The sequence below is a fragment of the Cololabis saira genome, chromosome 10 (genome assembly GCF_033807715.1).
Source record: "Cololabis saira isolate AMF1-May2022 chromosome 10, fColSai1.1, whole genome shotgun sequence".
NCBI lineage: Eukaryota > Metazoa > Chordata > Actinopteri > Beloniformes > Belonidae > Cololabis > Cololabis saira.
This window is the reverse complement of record NC_084596.1, coordinates 40,453,080-40,472,119: the sequence shown is the minus strand read 5'-3', so window position 1 is coordinate 40,472,119 and position 19,040 is coordinate 40,453,080. Positions and strand designations below refer to the sequence as shown.

At 40.3% G+C, this 19,040-nt stretch overlaps 1 protein-coding gene across 1 annotated transcript in view; it reads right to left on the bottom strand.

Moving 5' to 3' along the window:
* The window catches only part of LOC133452091 (carboxyl-terminal PDZ ligand of neuronal nitric oxide synthase protein-like), a 39,775-nt gene extending 21,742 nt beyond the window's left edge, over window positions 1–18,033 (bottom strand). The window contains exons 1-5 of the mRNA XM_061731286.1: window positions 17,875–18,033; window positions 16,221–16,292; window positions 12,823–12,915; window positions 12,677–12,735; window positions 5,423–5,531 (exon numbers count right to left, since the gene is read on the bottom strand). Coding sequence (XP_061587270.1) covers window positions 5,423–5,531; window positions 12,677–12,735; window positions 12,823–12,915; window positions 16,221–16,292; window positions 17,875–17,979 — 438 coding nt within the window. The 5' untranslated portion in view covers window positions 17,980–18,033. The remainder of the gene's footprint in view (window positions 1–5,422; window positions 5,532–12,676; window positions 12,736–12,822; window positions 12,916–16,220; window positions 16,293–17,874) is intronic.
* Window positions 18,034–19,040: the final 1,007 nt, after the last annotated feature.

Below are 19,040 nucleotides of genomic sequence, written 5' to 3'. Positions count from 1 at the left end.
AGGTCAAGGACTCCATAAAGAATCTGATGACACCACCCAGGACTCTCTATGTCAAACCATTCCAATGTTATAGCAGAAAATCGGGACAACCAATCAGAAGAAGGGGCGGGGCTAATTAAGGCCAACGAAGCTTAAGGACTCATTACAGAGTCCCATGACACCACCCACAACTTCCTATGTCAAACCATTCAAAAGTTATGGCAGATAAAAGTATTCTAGGGGGCGCTGTTGAGCCGTTAGGCCACGCCCATTAATGCAAACCATGAAATATCAAATTTATCGCCAAGTCTGGCTTGCATGCAAAATTTGGTGACTTTTGGAGAACTATCAAATATGGACCAATCACATGAAGGGGGGGCGCACCTATTGGCGTCTAGCGTCGCCACGGTAACACTTTTGAAAGAGAAAAGTAATGCGCGTAGTCGCAGGATGGAGACGCACATTTTGATGTATAACACACCTGGGTGCCCATTACGGTTCGGGCCGTATTAATTCTCAAATGAATGGCATAAATTGCTCCAAAATTACGCGATTAATTCAGAATGTCCAAAATGGCCGACTTCTTGTTCGGTTTCGGCCATGGCGCCAAGAGACTTTTCTTTTAGTTGCGACATGATACAGGAGTGTACCGATTTTCGTTCATGTACGTCAAAGCGTATTATGGGGCTTGAGGCGCAAAGTTTTTTCTGTCAGAACCAATCAGATGAAGGGTGGGCGCGCTTTTTGGCGTATAGCATCGCCACGGTAACTCTTTTGAAAGAGAAAAGTAATGCGTGGTGTCGGAGGATGGAGACGCACATTTTGATGTATAACACACTTGGGGGCACATTACGGTTCGGGCCGTATTAACTGCCGAAGGAATGGCATAAATTTCGCCAAAATGACACGATTAATTCAAAATGGCCGACATCCTGTTCGGTTTCGGGCATGGCACCAAGAGACTTTTCTTTAAGTTGCGCCATGATACAGGTGTGTACCGATTTTCGTGCATGTACGTCAAAACGTATCGTGGGGCTTGAGGCACAAAGTTTTCAAGGGGGCGCTGTTGAGCCATTTTGCCACGCCCATTAATGTAAACCATTAAATATAAAATTTTTCGCCAGGCCTGGCTTGCATGCAAAATTTGGTGACTTTTTGGGCACGTTTAGGGGGGCAAAAAGGCCCTCCTTTCGTCAGAAAAATAATAATAATAATAATTAAAGCTGCAAGCAGCGATGAACGGGCCCTCGCACTCACGGCCACCGCCCCCCATAAGCATATCAGAAACGATACCACCCACGACTTCCTATGTCAAACCATTCAAAAGTTATAGCAGAAAAAAGGGACAGCCAATCAGAAGAAGGGGCGGGGCTAATTTTCACCAATTATGGTCAAGGACTCAATACCAAGTCCGATGACACCACCCACGACTCTTTATGTCAAACCATTCAAAAGTTATGGCAGAGAATAGTATTCTAGGGGGCGCTGTTGAGCCATTAGGCCACGCCCATTAATGCAAACCATGAAATATCAAATTTATCGCCAAGCCTGGCTTGCATGTAAAATTTGGTGACTTTTGGAGAACTATCAAATATGGACCAATCAGATGAAGGGGGGGTGCGCTTTTTGGCGTCTAGCGTCGCCACGGTAACACTTTTGAAAGAGAAAAGTAATACGCGTAGTCGCAGGATGGAGACGCACATTTTGATGTATAACATAGCTGGGTTCACGATACGGTTCGGGCCGTATTAATTCCCGAAGGAATGGCATATATTGCTCCAAAATTACGCGATTAATTCAGATTGTTCAAAATGGCCGACTTCCTGTTCGGTTTCGGCCGTGGCGCCAAGAGACTTTTCTTTAAGTTGCGACATGATACAGGTGTGTAGCGATTTTCGTTCATGTACGTCACACCGTATTCTGGGGCTTGAGGCACAAAGTTTTTTCGGTCTGAACCAACCAGATGAAGGGTGGGTGCGCTTTTTGGCGTCTAGCGTCGCCACGGTAACGCTTTTGAAAGAGAAAAGTAATGCGTGTTGTCGCAGGATGGAGACGCACATTTTGATGTATAACACACTTGGGGGCACGTTACGGTTCGGGCCGTATTAACTGCCGAAGGAATGGCATAAATTGCGGCAAAGTGACACGATAAATTCAAAATGGCCGACTTCCTGTTTGGTTTCGGCCATGTCGCCAAGAGACTTTTCTTTAAGTTGTGTACTGATACAGGTGTGTAGCGATTTTCGTGCATGTACGTCAAACCGTATTGTGGGGCTTGAGTCACAAAGTTTTCTAGGGGGCGCTGTTGAGCCATTTTGCCACGCCCATTAATGTAAACCATTAAATATCAAATTTTTTGCCAGGCCTGACTTGCATGCAAAATTTGGTGACTTTTTGGGCACGTTTAGGGGGGCAAAAAGGCCCTCCTTTCGTCAGAAGAAAAAGAAAAAGAAAAAGAAAAAAAATTCCTACAGATACAATAGGGCCTTCGCACTGAAGGTGCTCGGGCCCTAATAACGCGAAGAATTCCTACAGATACAATAGGGCCTTCGCACTGAAGGTGCTCGGGCCCTAATTAATATCAGTACTAAAAAACCTTACAATTTAAAAACAAGTTACATGATGGGAGTTGTTAAAAAAGCATGGTAAACAAAAAAAACAAAAACAAAATACCAAAAAAAACCTTACAGTGACAAATACAATTTTAACTTCTTTTTAAAAGTAGGTTTACTGAAAAGGGTATTGCAGAGGTTTTGGGGCAGGTTATTCCAAAGAGCCAATGATTGATATATGAAAGTTCTCTTTAAAGCATTTGTCTTTGGACCTGGTAGTACAAGATGTCCATTACTGGAACCTCTAGTGTTGTGATCATGCACAGTATTGCTATAAACTATTTGACTATAAATAAAAACAGGACTTTTACAGATTATGACTGACCTGAACAGTACAAGCTTATTAAAATACAACCTTTTATCTACTGTAAGCCAAGAAAGGCTGGCATGCATGTGGCTCACATTAGACCTAGGTGAGCAGCCGAGAACTAACCGTGCTGCCCTGTTCTGGACAACCTGGAGCTTCCTCAGGTCACCACTAGCAGCAGATGACCACACCGTTAGAGAATGGGAGGATAAAGACAAGGCTCAGAGGCTGAATTTCTAATTTATTTAGCAAAAACAATCAAAAGCTTGTTTTTAAAACATTCAAGGCCTGTTTAAAATTGGCATTAGATGCCAAAATAGGTCTCCTTCAAGACTCAGAATTGATTATCAGGATTTGATTCGATCCGATTTGATTTGATCCGATATTGATTTGGGTTAGTGTAATTAAAACAGTTTTTTGAGCTGTTGCATGAATTATATGACTGTAGTTATGCAACATATTAATACTAGTATTATATTGAGATTCAACAGCAAGTATTGGCAGCTAATGATGCTGTAAGGACCAATCAGCTCCCAGAATGCTGATAGAACTCCATTTCTATTTTTTCCATTTTCTGTGTTTTTTGGTTTTTAATTTTTGAGAATTTGATTTTTAGCATTTTATGCAAATTTAACCCCAAGAAAGTATATAAAGCAATGAAATATACAATTTATGCAACTATAACTGAAAACTTTAATTTTTTCATAGTTTCAAACATATTTAAACTCAAAAACATGGCAGTAGTTATTCTGGTGTCCAACAAAACATTCCTCTTTTGGGCCTAAACAAAAAAAATCCAAAAGTTATTTGTATGAAATAAATAACTAAGGCATAAATAACTCGAATATGCCTTTCAATATCCATTTAAAGTGCAAAAAAAGAAAGAAATTCCAACAGCTCAACAGCACATGTGTGAATTAAATGACACGACTACTGGGATTAGTTCACCGGGCGAAAATGTAATAATGAAAAAAATGGATCTTTAGACATACAAATTGATTTTTAGGAATTAATATGAGAATCAATTTGGAATCGAAAAAAAAAAAATTTCAACACAGGCCTACATAGAACTCTTAGTTCATAATATATCTGTGTCTCTCCTCTCTCTGTTCTTCATCCTCTCTTTCCTACCTCTCTTTTCCTGCTCTGTCCAGCTGGTCCTGGTCCTGATTCAGTTTTTTTCTTGCCACTTTTTGGCTTCAGGTTTTTCTCCCACCAGGGGAGTTTTTAACCTGCTATCGTTTATGTAATAATTTCTCACCTACACCGGCCCGTAGCACCCGGTACAGGATTCTAATTGGTCTGAACATTGTCCACAGGTCATTTTCTTTGAAGTGCTGAGCGATTAATGCTGATGTGAATCATTGAAGAGAATCCAGCTGCTTCAAGCAGGAACACGTTCCTCATGTTACTGTAAGAACATTACACACTCCCAGTCTTAAAGGGAGCATAGAATATAAAAAAAAGTTGTTTAAATTTGCAGGACACTCAGACCCAGTTCAGAGTGGGTTTATCTAGCCTCGTCATCCTTATTTCCAGTACTGGAGTTGAGGGGGGATGAGGGGGGTGGCATCCCCCCCTGAAATAAAAATGGTCCAAATCATCCCCCCTGTAAAACTGCCAGCCCCCCTTTCCATCCCTTATGTCATTTCATCAATGAATGTGGTTTTACTGCTATTTCAACATTTAGAGTCATCACCAGAAAAATAACACCAGAAAAATAACTTATTTGACAATTTTCACCCATTTCAAGTACATTTTCACTTGAAATAAGTAGGAAAATCTGCCAGTGGGACAAGATTTATCTTCTTATTACAAGCAAAAAAATATTGTTCCACTGGCAGATTTTTCTACTTATTTCAAGTGAAAATCTACTTGAAACAGGTGAAAATTGTTGTTTTTTCCAGTGATGAGTCTTGTTTTAAGTGTAATGAGATTTTTTTTTTACTAAAATGAGACATTTTAACTAGAAATAAGACAAATATTCTTGTTAAGATTTTGAGTTTTTGCAGTGATCCATTTTACTTATCCTGTGAAGGACAGAGTCATATTGATAAGTTCAGAAAAGTGTTTTTTATTGTTGTGTTTTGATGTATTTGATGTAAGCCCAGTGGATATTTAAAGCTTACAGAAGGCTGCATTTAACTGCTGCTATGTCATTCCTGCAGTATTTCTGCAGGTGTTTTGGTCACTGCTATTATTTGTAATATATTATATTATTTGTAATCAGCACAAATGATCTGTCCTCATATGATAAAATCCACCATCCCCCCTGATTTCTTTTAACAACTCGAGTACTGCTTATTTCCACCCACTTTTACATATTTACAAACGCATCCTTTGGATGAGAGGGAGGTGTGATGCAGCCGAGAGACTAACTCCACCCACTCGTATGTCAACCCTGAGAGGAAATGCTTTACTGTATCTTTGTGGCTTTTTGACCAAAACAAATGAACCGTGGAAATACGTGTCAACTTTTCATGGTGTCTTCTTCAAACATCTTGAGTTCATCAGTTCCTCTTACCTTCCTCTTCGACTTGAACACATTGCACCGAAAAATGTTGCTCTGTCCATCTCGCGCGATGTAACTGAAAATCTTCAGGTCTTGAGCGTCGTGTGACACGTAAAAGATCCTGTAAATCCAAGACAAACACGTGAAATCAGTTTGATGGGAGCTTGATCAGCATCAGGTTTAGTTTAGTTTAGTTTATTTAGCAATATATGACAAATATGAACAAAAAATGAAAAACAATGAACTAACATGCAAGGAAAGGAAGAAGCCTGGTGGCTTATATAGAATCCTTTCCATATATGAATAAAAAACAAAACAAAGCTACACAAGGGAGAGTAAAAGAACAAAAAAACAAAAAAAACACAAGAAAATGTAACTCAGATCAAATAATGAACATTACAAAGATGAAATAATAAGAAAGTTCTTTAAATGTTTTTTCAATATTGGCAAGGATGGTGATGATTTAAGAGATTTATTGAGTGAATTCCACAAGTGGTGAAAGATTGATGTTTACATGTTCTACAAAACGGTAAATTAAAATCATCTTTGTGCCTTGTGGCATAAGAATGAATATCGGAGTTAACACAAAAGAAATTATGAAAAGAAGAAGGAAGATCTTGTATATAATTTTTGAATTTGAACATAAACAAACATGTTTTAAAAATGTTAATTTTATTGATGGATAATAATGAATAATTAATGAAAAGGGGAGCAGATGGCTCATATCTGTTTGCGTGTGATATCATTCTGATCAGGTGGGTTGGGATTGAGCTGAGAGGAAGCTGTCTCCGTATTTGAGTTCAGTCTCCGTGTTTTTTTTTTTTTTTTTTTTTTTTATTGATCTTTTTATAAGAAACAACATACACTTAAAACATGGAAACGTGTAGTCAAACAGACGCATTGTACATTGTCTCCTTTTTTTTTTTTTTTTTTTTTTAAACACACAAAACCTAACAAAGGAACAGAGTCTCTGTAGCGTTAAAAAATAAATAAACAGATGAGCAAGAAATGAAACTGGAAATAAATAAAACATAAAAAAAAAAAAAAAAAAAAACTAATTAAGGAGATGAAAAGAAAATTAAGGGAGGGGGGGGGTCAGTCGGTGGGTAGAGTCTTCAACGCGGTAAAGTGGTCTATGAACGATTGCCATTTGCGAATGAATTTAGCTGAGTTGCCTTTTACAGAGTATCTCACCTTCTCCAATTTAAGAAAAAACATAACATCACTAAGCCAAATAGAAATAGACGGGGACCTGGGGGATTTCCATAAAAGTAAGATACGACGTCTTGCTAAAAGGGATGTGAAAGCCAATACTTCTGACTGTGTGTGGCTGATATGTGAGGAGTCAACAGAGAGTCCGAATATTGCTAAGAGAGGGGCCATAACAACTTTTTTACCCAGAACTTTAGACATGATCACAGAATAATCACTCCAAAATTTCTGTAACCTAGGACAGGAGAAAAACATATGACTTAAATTGCAGGGAGAACCCTGGCATCTGTCGCATAAGTCTGCAACATTCGGATATATTTCCGATAATCGGGATTTTGATAGGTGGGCTCTATGCAGCACCTTAAATTGAATAAGTTCTAGTCTAGCGCAAGGCGTGCTAGATCGTATGCTACGGATAGCTTTATCCCACAGCTCCCCTGTGAAGTCAAGGCCCAACTCTCGTCCCCAACCCTCCCGAGCTTTATCTACAGAATGATCATCAAATGTCATACACAGTGCATATATCTTAGATATCAGAGACTTTTGACTGAGTTTCATAGTTAGAAGATCATCCCACGGTTGGTTCGCAGGAAGGGAAGGGAAGCATGGAAACAAAGCAGAGGCGCAGTGTCGAAGCTGGAAGTAGCGAAACAAATGGGAGGCAGGCAAATTGAACTTTGACCTCAGATCTGAGAATGTGGAAAAGATACCATCCTTATATAGATCCCTGAAGTGCTTAATGCCCCGGTTGTACCAAATCATAAAAGTGGTGTCTATTAGTGATGGAGGGAACAGATGATTCTTAGTAACAGGTGTATAGATGGATGGAGAAGCAAATTTAAAGTGGCGCCTAAACTGTGACCAAATCTTAAGGGAGGAAAGCACCACAGGGCTATTTGTAAACTTAGAGGGATTCAATGGTAAAGAGGAGGAGAGTAGGGCCGTTACAGAGGATGAAGAGAGTGACTGAGCCTCCAATCTGCACCATAATAACTCAGGAGACTGAAGCCAATAAATTAGTTTGTGAATATGCGCTGACCAATAGTAAAGCATAAAGTTTGGTAGTGCTAGACCCCCATTAAATTTAAAATTTTTGGAGAAGCGAATATCTCACTCTGGGTGTCTTACCGGCCCATAAAAAGTTGGAAACAATTTGGTCAAGTGATTTAAAAAAAGATTTTGGTAGAAATAAAGGAGTGCATTGGAACAAAAAAAGAAATTTAGGCAATACAGTCATTTTCACTGTGTTAATTCTTCCTATCAGCGACAGTGGTAGGGAGTTCCACCTCTGTAAGTCCGCCTTCACTTGAGTTACCAGTGAGGAAAAATTAGCGGTGAAAAGAGAGGGCAGAGTGCGGGTCACATTAATCCCTAAGTATCTAAAGCCCGACGGGCTGAGTTTAAAGGGGATATCAGATTGTTTGAGTTGTAAAGCAGAGGAGTTTATGGGGAAGCATTCACACTTGTTAAGATTGACCTTATAGCCGGAGAAGGATCCATAATTCTTCAACAGAGATAATATTGGTGCAATACTGGTTAAAGGGTCAGATACATATAAAAGGAGGTCGTCTGCATAAAGTGACAATTTGAGTTCCACATTGGACCTAGAGACTCCGCGAAATAGAGGAAGAGTTCTTAGAGCAATTGAAAGTGGTTCGACGGATAGAGCGAATAGCAAAGGGGAGAGAGGGCAGCCCTGTCTCGTGCCACGTGATAATGTAAAATAAGTGGAGTAGTTGTCATTGGTGTGAATGCTGGCCTGAGGGGAAGTGTAAAGAAGTCTAATCCACGATATAAACCTGTGTCCAAATCCAAATTTATGAAGTGTTGCAAAAAGATAGTTAAATTCGACACGATCAAACGCTTTTTCAGCATCAATTGCGATAACAACTTCAGGGAGTGGAGAAGAATCTTTAGAGAGAATCACATTAAGAAGTGTACGAACATTATAAAAGAGCTGGCGTCCCTTGATGAAACCATTCTGCTCCTCAGATATGATGCTAGGAAGGATCTTATCAAGACGAATTGCTAGTGCTTTGGCTAAAATTTTGACATCCACATTCAGTAAAGACAAGGGCCTGTAAGAAGTGCATGATTCAGGGTCCTTGTCCTTCTTCAAAAGGAGGGCAATGGACGCCTGCATTAACGAGGGAGGCAATGAGCCATGATCAAGGGACTCATTGTACATTGAAAGTAAAAGGGGGGCTAATTTGTCTTTGAATTTTTTGAAAAACTCAGCTCCGAACCCATCGGGACCAGGGGCCTTGTTGCTTTGCGTAGCTTCAATGGCGGCAGCAATTTCTTGCAAGCTGAAAGGAGCATCGAGGCCATTAGCCACATCCAAATTAATAGTAGGGACAGTGATATTATCAAGAAAGGAGGTCATTTCTGCTGTGTCAAGTGGAGATTCTGACTCATAGAGAGAGGAGTAGTATGACTTAAAAATTGTGTTGATGGCGATTGGATCGGTGGTAAGTGTGCCATCAGAATCTCTAATGCTGGGAATCAGTCTCGACGTTGCTTGCCTTTTTAATTGGTGAGCCAATAACCTGCTTGGTTTATCGCCGTGTTCATAATAGTTGGCATGAGCGCGTAATAGGAGCCGTTCAGAATCGGCTGTCGCTATAAGATCGAATTTTGACTGCAAATCAAGCCGTTGTTTCAGTAAACTCGGACTTGGGTTAACTGAGTTTAGTCTGTCTGTGTCCTGAATTTTAGATGTGAGCTCCTGTAATTTAGCCCTGCGGATTTTACTGGCGTATGCTGAATAAGAGATAATCTGTCCTCGCAAATATGCTTTGAGTGATTCCCATACTAGCGAAAAACTGGTAGAGTCTGTTTTGTTTAATGCAATGAAATCATCTATTGAAGCAGATATAGAAACATTAAATGCATCGTCGGATAAAAGCAATGGATTAAACCTCCAGGGAGAAGAAAAACGGGGGCGCTCAGACCATGTTATATTCAAAGTTAGAGGGGCGTGATCCGAAATAACAATTGGGTGGTATACGACAGAAGTAACTTTGGGGAGAAGAGAGCCATCAACAAAAAAATAGTCAATACGTGAATATGACTGATGTACTTGAGAAAAAAAAGAGAATTCCTTATCTCCAGGATGTGAGAACCTCCACGGATCAACAAGCCCGTTCTTGACTGTAAAATCGGTAATAGATTTTGACATAGAGGATTGAGTCAAAGTACGAGGATTCGAACGGTCCAAAGAAGGATTAATAACACAATTCAGATCACCGCCCAGTATTGTAATATGCGTATTTAAGAAAGGGAGGTTGCCAAACAGCCTATCCGTAAAATTGGGGTCATCAAAATTAGGGGCATATATATTCACCAACAATACAGGGTTACAGTATAGAGTGCCCGCAACAATAAGATATCTACCATTCTTATCAGATATTGTCCTGGAGACGGAGAAATTGACTCTTTTGTTGATCAAAATTGCTACTCCTCTAGACCTAGAATCAAAATTTGAATGAAAAATATCACCCACCCAAGCTCGTTTGAGTCTGAAATGATCTTTATTTCGCAAATGAGTTTCCTGAAGGAAAGCTATGTCAGTTTCCAAGCGTTTCAAATGTGAAAAAATCTTTGATCGCTTAATTGGATTATTCACACCTTTAACATTCCAGCTAGTGAATGTAATGTTTGATCCAGTATCAGGCTTGTGCAGATTACGATCGCTCATAGGCATTCTCTGAGAGAAAATAAGACCGACTCACCCACCACCAGAGGAGATATAAGGAAAAAAGGTAAAAGGGAGAACCAAAACAAACAAAACTCAGGAGTATATACATACCTACAGAGACAAAAAGCCAACATCCCATAACCCCCGCCCACCCACCCAACGCACATTAGATGATCCCATCCCCAAACGATGGAAACAGCCGTGCTGGCTTCAAAGGAAGCCATTCTCGAAAGGAGATGCTTTCGACTGTAAAGCTAGATACAAAAACGAAAACAAAATTAGCTCCTGCAGAGTTAAAACCTTAAAAAAATAAAAATAAAATAAAATATGAGGCATATGAAACCAACAATCTGAGCCATTCTGACGAACGCTGTCTTGTCAGGGTAACAACAAACGTTAATTAAATTAAGGAGATCTTTGGCCTATAGAACAATGATATATACATATATGTACTCGCACACCCACACAGACGCGCACACACATGCACACAATTTAAGCAAAGACAGGGGTGTGTGCATATTTTCTAATCAAGGCATCATACCAGAGAAATGATTAGGCCTTCAATTTTAAACGGTGTTGTTCCCATTGATAGTTAGAAGAGAGAGAGAAAGAAAAAAAAATAAAAAATAAATAAATAAATAAATAAATAAATAAATAAATTAAAAAAAAAAAAAAAAAAAAAAAAAAAAAAAAAAAAAAAATTACGACATAAAGTCCCATTTTCTGAGTTGACTCAGTCACTCAACCCGGGCCAGAGTCCCGCATGGAGGCATATGAAACCAACAATCTGAGCCATTCTGACGATCGCTGTCTTGTCAGGGTAACAACAAACGTTAATTAAAATTGAGGAGATCTTTGGCCTATAGAACAATGATATATACATATATGTACTCGCACACCCACACAGACACGCACACACATGCACACAATTTAAGCAAAGACAGGGGTGTGTGCATATTTTCTAATCAAGGCATCATACCAGAGAAATGATTAGGCCTTCAATTGTAAACGGTGTTGTTCCCATTGATAGTTAGAAGAGAAAAAAAAAAAAAAAAAAAAATTTAGAAAAAAAAAAAAAAAAAAAAAAAAAAAAAAATTAAAGAATTAAAAAAATTAAAAAAATTACGACATAAAGTCCCATTTTCTGAATTGACTCAGTCACTCACTCCGGGCCAGAGTCCTGCATGGACAGCAAGCTGGATAAATCGTCCCAGAAAATTAGCTGGTAGTCACTTTTTTTATTTTCCTGATGAATGCCAGGGCTTCATCTGGCGACGTGAAGTCACGCTGCTGGCCATCATGGGTTACACGCAGCCGGGCTGGATACAGCAATCCATACCGGACTCCTTCAATCTCCCGCAGCTGACGGCGCACGTCATTAAAGGCAGCGCGCGCCCGCGCTGTCTTGGCTGTGTGGTCCGGGAACACGGAGATGCTCATACCCCGGACTTTTATCCGCTGCCGCTCTCTCGCCTTTCTCAGGATGTCAGCGCAGTCGGTGTAATAATGGAGCCTTGCCACTATTGCGCGGGGCCGCTCCCCGGTCTTCGGTCTCGGCATGAGGGTGCGGTGGGCTCGGTCCACCACCGGCTCTGCGTCGAGGGAGAAGGCTTCCGCCAGGAGCCTGGAAACGCCGGCTGCAGATGAAGAGTCAGGATCCTCCTCCGGGACGCCAATAATCCGCAGGTTCTGCCGACGGGACCTTGACTCCAAATCCTCGCATCTGTCCTCCAGCCTCACATATTCTTTCGACAAGTGATCAACTTTTTTCTGGAGAGCAACGATGTCATCTGAGCAGCTTGAGAGCGAGAGCTCGATCCCAGCGACCGTGGCTGCGAGACCCGCGACGTCCGCCTTCATGGAGGAAATACTGCCAGAAAGATCGGCTTTAAGGGAAAGCAGCTCGGACTTAATGGACGTTAAATTCTCGTTCAGTGCTTGCTGAAGCTCTGACCTAAATACAGCCGCAACATCATTGCGAAGAGCGGAGAGAAGTTCGGTTTTAAGCCGGCTGAACTCCGCAGCTGGAACCTGCGCAGCGCAGGTGCTCTCCGGAGGAGGGGGATCACCGCGGGGCGAGGAGACGGCATGAGCAGCAGGCCGCGGGTTAGCTGGAGGGTTATTCCCCGCTTTGACGGACTTTGGAGGCATTTCCGTGGTAAGTCGTCGAAGTAACCGCGTTGAAAATAGGTTAGTTAAAACCAAAGCCGTGGGAGTGATACAAAAAGTGCCAATAGATGCTGAATTAAAATTAACTCTGCAGGAGCTCCGCTAATTACGTCTCACCCCATGTAAAGCTAAGCCGGAAGCCCCAGTCTCCGTGTTTTTATGCAGTAAAAACCAAGAGGCTCTACCTGTGGATGGGATCCTGTGTCACCAAGATGGTATTCTCATCCCATGACCATCCTTTTCTCTGTCGGGGAAACAAAAACACGCAGCATCACAGTGAGAAGACAAAGATTCGTATTTGCAAAATCAAATGCTATTCTACAAATCTCACCTTCTTCTTTTTGCGTAGGATCACTTTGACACTGTCGGTAGATACAACAATGTTGACCTTCTTCTTCTTGATGTTCTTCAGTTTGAATTCATACTGTGGGAGAAGAGCAGTAAATGAAAGAAACTAATCACTGTTTGGCTCGGCGGGTGAAGTATCATCACTCTTTACACAAACTAAATGAAAGAGAGACGGGATTGTGCACTGAAGGGAATATTTTCATCTTCTCAGAGGAAATTTGAGATTGAGTAAACATGGAGAGACTGTCAGTTTCTGTTTCTTTCTGGGAGCTGTTTAAGTTTTCAAAGGCTGACTTCCCAGATGGAGGCAGATGTGTGGAACACTTTCATCCCTCCGCACGAGCAGCAGCAGAGTCTATACTTCCACTGCAGCCTCCGACTCCAAATATCAGAATAACCCCATTTTATTTGGGAAAAATAAAAAGTTAGGCTTCTTTGAAAGCAAAAAGTCCAACATCAGATGATTCATTGATCAGACCAAGATCACAGACATTGAATCAATCATAATCTATGCTCTCTGTCATCTTTGCTTTGATTTTTCTTTTAAAGAATAGCTTTGAACTGGCTTGTATTTCGGCATGACTGGAGCTGCTTCCCCACTTCTCGTACTGTTATTGCAGGAGGGAAGAGATTGAAAGCGTCCACATTACCCGCGAGGGCAGCGACAGCGACTTTAGTCTTGACCTGTGTTCTTGACATGTGCTCTCATCCAGTTAATCCACGCCGGGACTGTGTGTGAGTTTCCACATGCAGGATGGATTTATACGCTCAGGTGGAGGACTCATCCCATGATGTGTATGTGTGTGTGCTCATGAAACTCCACATAAAACTGGGCCGAGAGAACCATCCATCACCACCACGCTGCTGCAGGAGGGGGGGAAGCAGAGCAGCCAGTGCTTTACTTATGCACATCAGCCTCAAACTAGATAACTACCACTAATGCAACAGGTTCCCGGCAGTTTTATCCTAAAGCACCTGTTTCCACCAGGGCTGGGGATCCATTCAAATGTCAAGATTCTTAAGATTCAGAATCGATTATTACAATTTGATCCGATTCGATCCGATATTGATTTGGGTTAGTGTTATTAAAAATGTTTTTTTGATCTGTTGCCTGAATTATATGAACGTGTAGTTATGCAACATATTAATACTAGTATTATATTGAGATTCAACAGCAAGTATTGGCAGCTAATAATGCTGTAATGACCAATCAGCTCCCAGAATGGTGATAGAACTGCTTTCAGAAACATCATGTGGGTCAGAATTATCAGATCCAGGGCATACTTTTAAACATATTTAAAGGCAAATACAAGTTATTCTGGTGTCCAACAAAACATTCCTTTTTTGGGCATAAACAAAAAAATTCCAAAAGTTATTATTATTATATTAATACTAGTATTATATTGAGATTCAACAGCAAGTATTGGCAGCTAATGATGCTGTAAGGACCAATCACCTCCCAGAATGCTGATAGAACTCCACTATTTTTTCCATTTTCTGAATTTTTTGTTTTTTAATTTTTGAGAATTTGGTTTTTAGCATTGTATGCAAATTTAACCACAAGAAAGTATATAAAGCAAGGAAATTTAGACAATTCATGCAATTATAACTGAAAACTTTAATGTTTTCATACTTTTAAACATATTTAAAGGCAAAAACATGGCAGTAGTCATTCTGGCGTCCAACAAAACATTCCTTTTTTGGGCATAAACAAAAAAAATCCAAAAGTTATTTGTATTAAATAAATAACTAAGGCATAAATAACTCAAATATGCCTTTCAATATCCATTTAAAGTGCAAAAAAAGAAAGAAATTGCAACAGTTCAACAGCGCATGTGTGAATTAAATGACGTGACTACTGGGATTAAAGTTCACGGACGAAAATGTAATACTGAAAAAAATTGATCTTTAGACATACAAATCGATTTTTAGGAATATAAATGAGAATCTATTTGGAATCGGAAAATCAATCTTTTCAACACAGGCCTAGTTTCCACCTCTGCAACGTTTCATGAACCGGTTTGCTTTTACAGCCACGAGCTGTGTAGCTCCCAGTTTTGGTTAGAACTTCCTCTTAATGCACTTTCAGATCCTGCAGAAGCCCACGACCCACAAAGAACAGAGACGACAGCGTTTATCTTCTTATCTTATTCTTATTCTTAACACTGCTGTCTTAGTGTTGCTAGGCTGAGTGTATCAAGGTTGTTGTTGTAAAGAACCGGAGGAATTCATGAACACCTTCTGCTATGACAACAGAAAGCTGAAAGATTCTTCTGAACACCCCACGAACATGATTTATACCCGCTGTTCTGAATGCTTGATATTAAAGCCAGTGGGTTTTATAGCTCTCCTGGTGCACGGAGACGTTCTCCTCCAAGGACCACTGCTGCCGGGTTTTTATGCCCGCTGATCGTCCCTTTCCGTTGGGCTCTGAAATAACTCTCTGGTAGAAAAGGTCGATATTCGTCCTTTAAGCACAAGTTATCCTTTAATCAGAGTCTTGACTAACTTAGAGTTGCAGCCTCTTCACGACTGTATCATTGCAGAGATTACAAACAGAACAATTCTTCCTCTGGTTCAAACCTCACACACACTAAAATAGATAAATATTTTCTTTTGATGCTTTTTTTTGCTGAGTTTTTTTTTACTCTTTAACTTTAGACACATTGCGCATCATTTAAATGAGATTAGTTCTTGTAAATATGGATGAAAAGTGCACATTTAAAAGGAATGTCTCCAACCTTTGGATGACATTGCGTGCTGCTGTATTGAATGTTTATCGTCAGTTTGAAGCAGCAGTTAAATATTAATGTGATTAATGCAGAAAATGCACAACCATAATCCATCAAGATTTCTTCCATTGATTTTAGCAGTGAGGAAATCCAGACGTGCAACATCACGAGCATAAATCTTTGTCCGTTACTCTGTGCAGTGGGGGCTGGATTAAGTCTTTTTTCTGGGTGTCAGTGGGAGATGCAGCTGATCTCAGAGTGACTAAATAACTTGGTTGTTGGATTACATCTCACAGCTGAGAAGCAGCTAAATCCTTTCCTCTCTGTGCTTCTGCATAACGCCACAGAGACAAGTCAAGGCCTTGCCTGCTGTAAAAGAGCAGAAACACAAAGAGATGTTTGTTTTTGGTTTTTCATCACACAATCCCTGTGATTTAAAGCCCTCACGACGAGCTACTGAACATTCCTGTGAGTTTTGTTCTGCACAAACAGGTGATTTATGCCTAAAGAAGATGTTGAGTGAAAAAACGATGGAGAGGGTGAACAGAATTAACCACTGTTCCTCCCACCTGAGTCCAAGTGGTGAATTCAATCCCTGGACTCAAGTTCAGGGTCTGATTAAACGATGTCACACATTTAACTTGCTTACTCTGATTCTCCTCATTGCGGCGACAATTTCCATTCGGCTGCCAGGGCGACCCACCTCTAAGCTGCCGATGTACTGCAAGAGAGAAAGTGGGGAGTAGTGACATGGCACGTTGTTTATCTGGAAAGCATCACCTTTGGCATTTTTTTCCCCGACGGCTTATTCTACACTAGGAGGAGATCAGTGCAGTCCAATGCACACACAAAAACACACTGGTAGTATAAATAAGCAACCAAACTAACTGTATATTGTAAGACGTGCTTGTTTGCTGGACAACCATAACATGCCACACAGTGGTCCTCAACCTTTTTTCAGTGATGAACCCCCTGTGAAATATTTTTTCAGCCAAGTACCCCCTAACCAGTGCAAAGCACTTTTGGTTGTAAAAAAAAAAGACCTAAAACAGAGCACTGTGCCATCAGTAACTGATTTATTAAACATACAAATATTGCTGCTATGCTTCAACCACGACTCCATCGTTGGTCCAAGTGATTGACAGGTGAAGCCAGGTGATTGACAGGTTAGGTGGAACCATCCTGGTGTGGAGGAGACTGCGGTTTTAGGATAATAAGTTGAATAGCCTACTCCTGAAGATAAAATTCATTTTATGAATTTAGACTTATATTTTCCTCAATTATTTATGAAATATTTATTTTTAAAGGATTTTTGCATGGATGCTACTTTTTAATGTATATTTTAAAATCTCACGTACCCCCTGGAGTGCCTTCACGTACCCCCAGGGGTACGCGTACCCCCATTTGAGAACCACTGCTCTAACATACTGTTTATATGTTTTCTTTGTTTTGTTAGCCAAAAGTCTTAGAATAGAATAGAATACTTTATTGTCACTAAGCATTGCTACAGTGAGATTAAAAGCAGCATCACTTTTGCAGTGCAAGACAGTGCAAACAGATACAAAAAATAATATAAAAAGGTTAAAAAAAGGTTAAGGTGCATTTTTAAAAAGTTAAATCAAGACCTGAGATTCTATCTACAGATAATTACACATAATTACACATGTGGTGGAGTATTGCTAGGCCGGGAAAAAGTATTGCACATGAACACATTCACATTTTGATCAGGGGGGTTATGGCTCTAATAATTATTAGTTGCAGATATAATTTCAAATGCTGCAAAGGACATAAATGCTGAAGCTGTATAAGATTGATACACATTATTGTGGTTAATATGGAAACCTATGACTTGTCAGCGTGCAGTATATAAAATAGCTCCAGGGTGTATGGCTACTTTAACAAAGCCAAAACATTTTTTTCACAATTTCTTTCCCATTCCAATGTATATACTGTTATGTATATTTTGTAATTATATATTTTTATATATATTATATATTTTTTACTCTTTTTTTTACCCTTTCCCTGCATGTGTGTGTTAAGTGTACTGCTGCTGCACAAAGTGAATTGAGGGAGAAATAAAGGATAATCTTATTTTATAGCTATATCTCAAATAAGATAATGAATTGTAGCCTGTGAAGTAAAAAAAAAGTGTTGGAAATGACTAAAACAGTTACCAAAATGCCAGAAACACAAACCGGTGAGTGCAGAGAAATGGTGGGGCATGTAGTGGACGTTTACACGCACCGCCTCTGCCTGTAATCCCGACTCCCTCCGTCCAACTATCTGTTGCAGGAGGATCTTACCTTTGCCTCGAAGCTGACCCCATGTTTAAACACCTCCTCGTTGTGCATGGGGACCCTCAGATCGTGCGCGTCATCCACTAGATTGTACTTGGTTACTCCCGGCATCGCTGCAGCCGCTGCAGCCGCGCGGCTCCCGACGCTTGTTTTACGACCGCGCTAGAGACCTGCAGAGATGCGCATCTCCTCTCCTCCTCTCCTCTCCTCCTCTCCTCTCAGGCTCGCATCCTCCAGACACGTCTCTCCGGAGGTCATGCACGCGTTAGTGCCTGCAGGTCGTGACTGATTGATTGGTTGCTGGGATCGATCAGCGCTCCGGAGGGAGGTCGGTGAACGCACTGATCCACCGAGACTCGCTCTGGTCTGACGCACGACGGAGAGCCGCGGTCTCCCCGCCGGTGTCCCGATGATGACGCACGGACCTCAACACATGACCAGCATTGTTGCTTTTATTTTTATTATTTATTAATATTGCTTTTTTTATTTTCACTCCTAGCTTCTCAGCAGTATTTATTAACCAAATAGGAATTATTTATCTTAAAAAAAAAAAAAAAGTCATTAAAATTCGGATTCACTGGACCTTTTTCGCGATTAAACAGCCAGTAAGATCTGGCAGATGAAGAAGGGCTGATCTTTCTTGGACTCCCGGCTAGTATTTGCTTGGATGACACCTAGTGGCATCACTGGGAACAAGCAAACCCAAATAAAGTCATGTCAGAATAAGAGAGTGGGCTTACACTCTCTTATTCTGAGGCTTTAGTTTCAATTTAATACAATTGTATTTATATAGCGTCTATTACAACAGAAGTTGAAATTGACATGCATTTTGAAATTGAAGAAAAAAACAAAAACTAATCTAAATCGTCTGGACAAAATAATTGATACGCCCAGAAAAAATGTAAAATAGTTAGACCATAGTGAAATGTTAAACTAAAGTCAGAGATTGAAGGTGAACTAAAAAGTCAAGGTCCATACGACTCAGATCACACCATCCATGACTGTTTGAGACAAAGTGGACAACTGAGGACTCCACTGTTGGAAGCAAATCAAACAAAAACCGTACTGGAATGGTCTTTTAACATATGAGACAAAACTGAAGCTTTTTTACAAGACTCATCAGCTCTATGTTTCAGACATAAAAATGAAGAATTCAAAGTGAAGACTGTCGC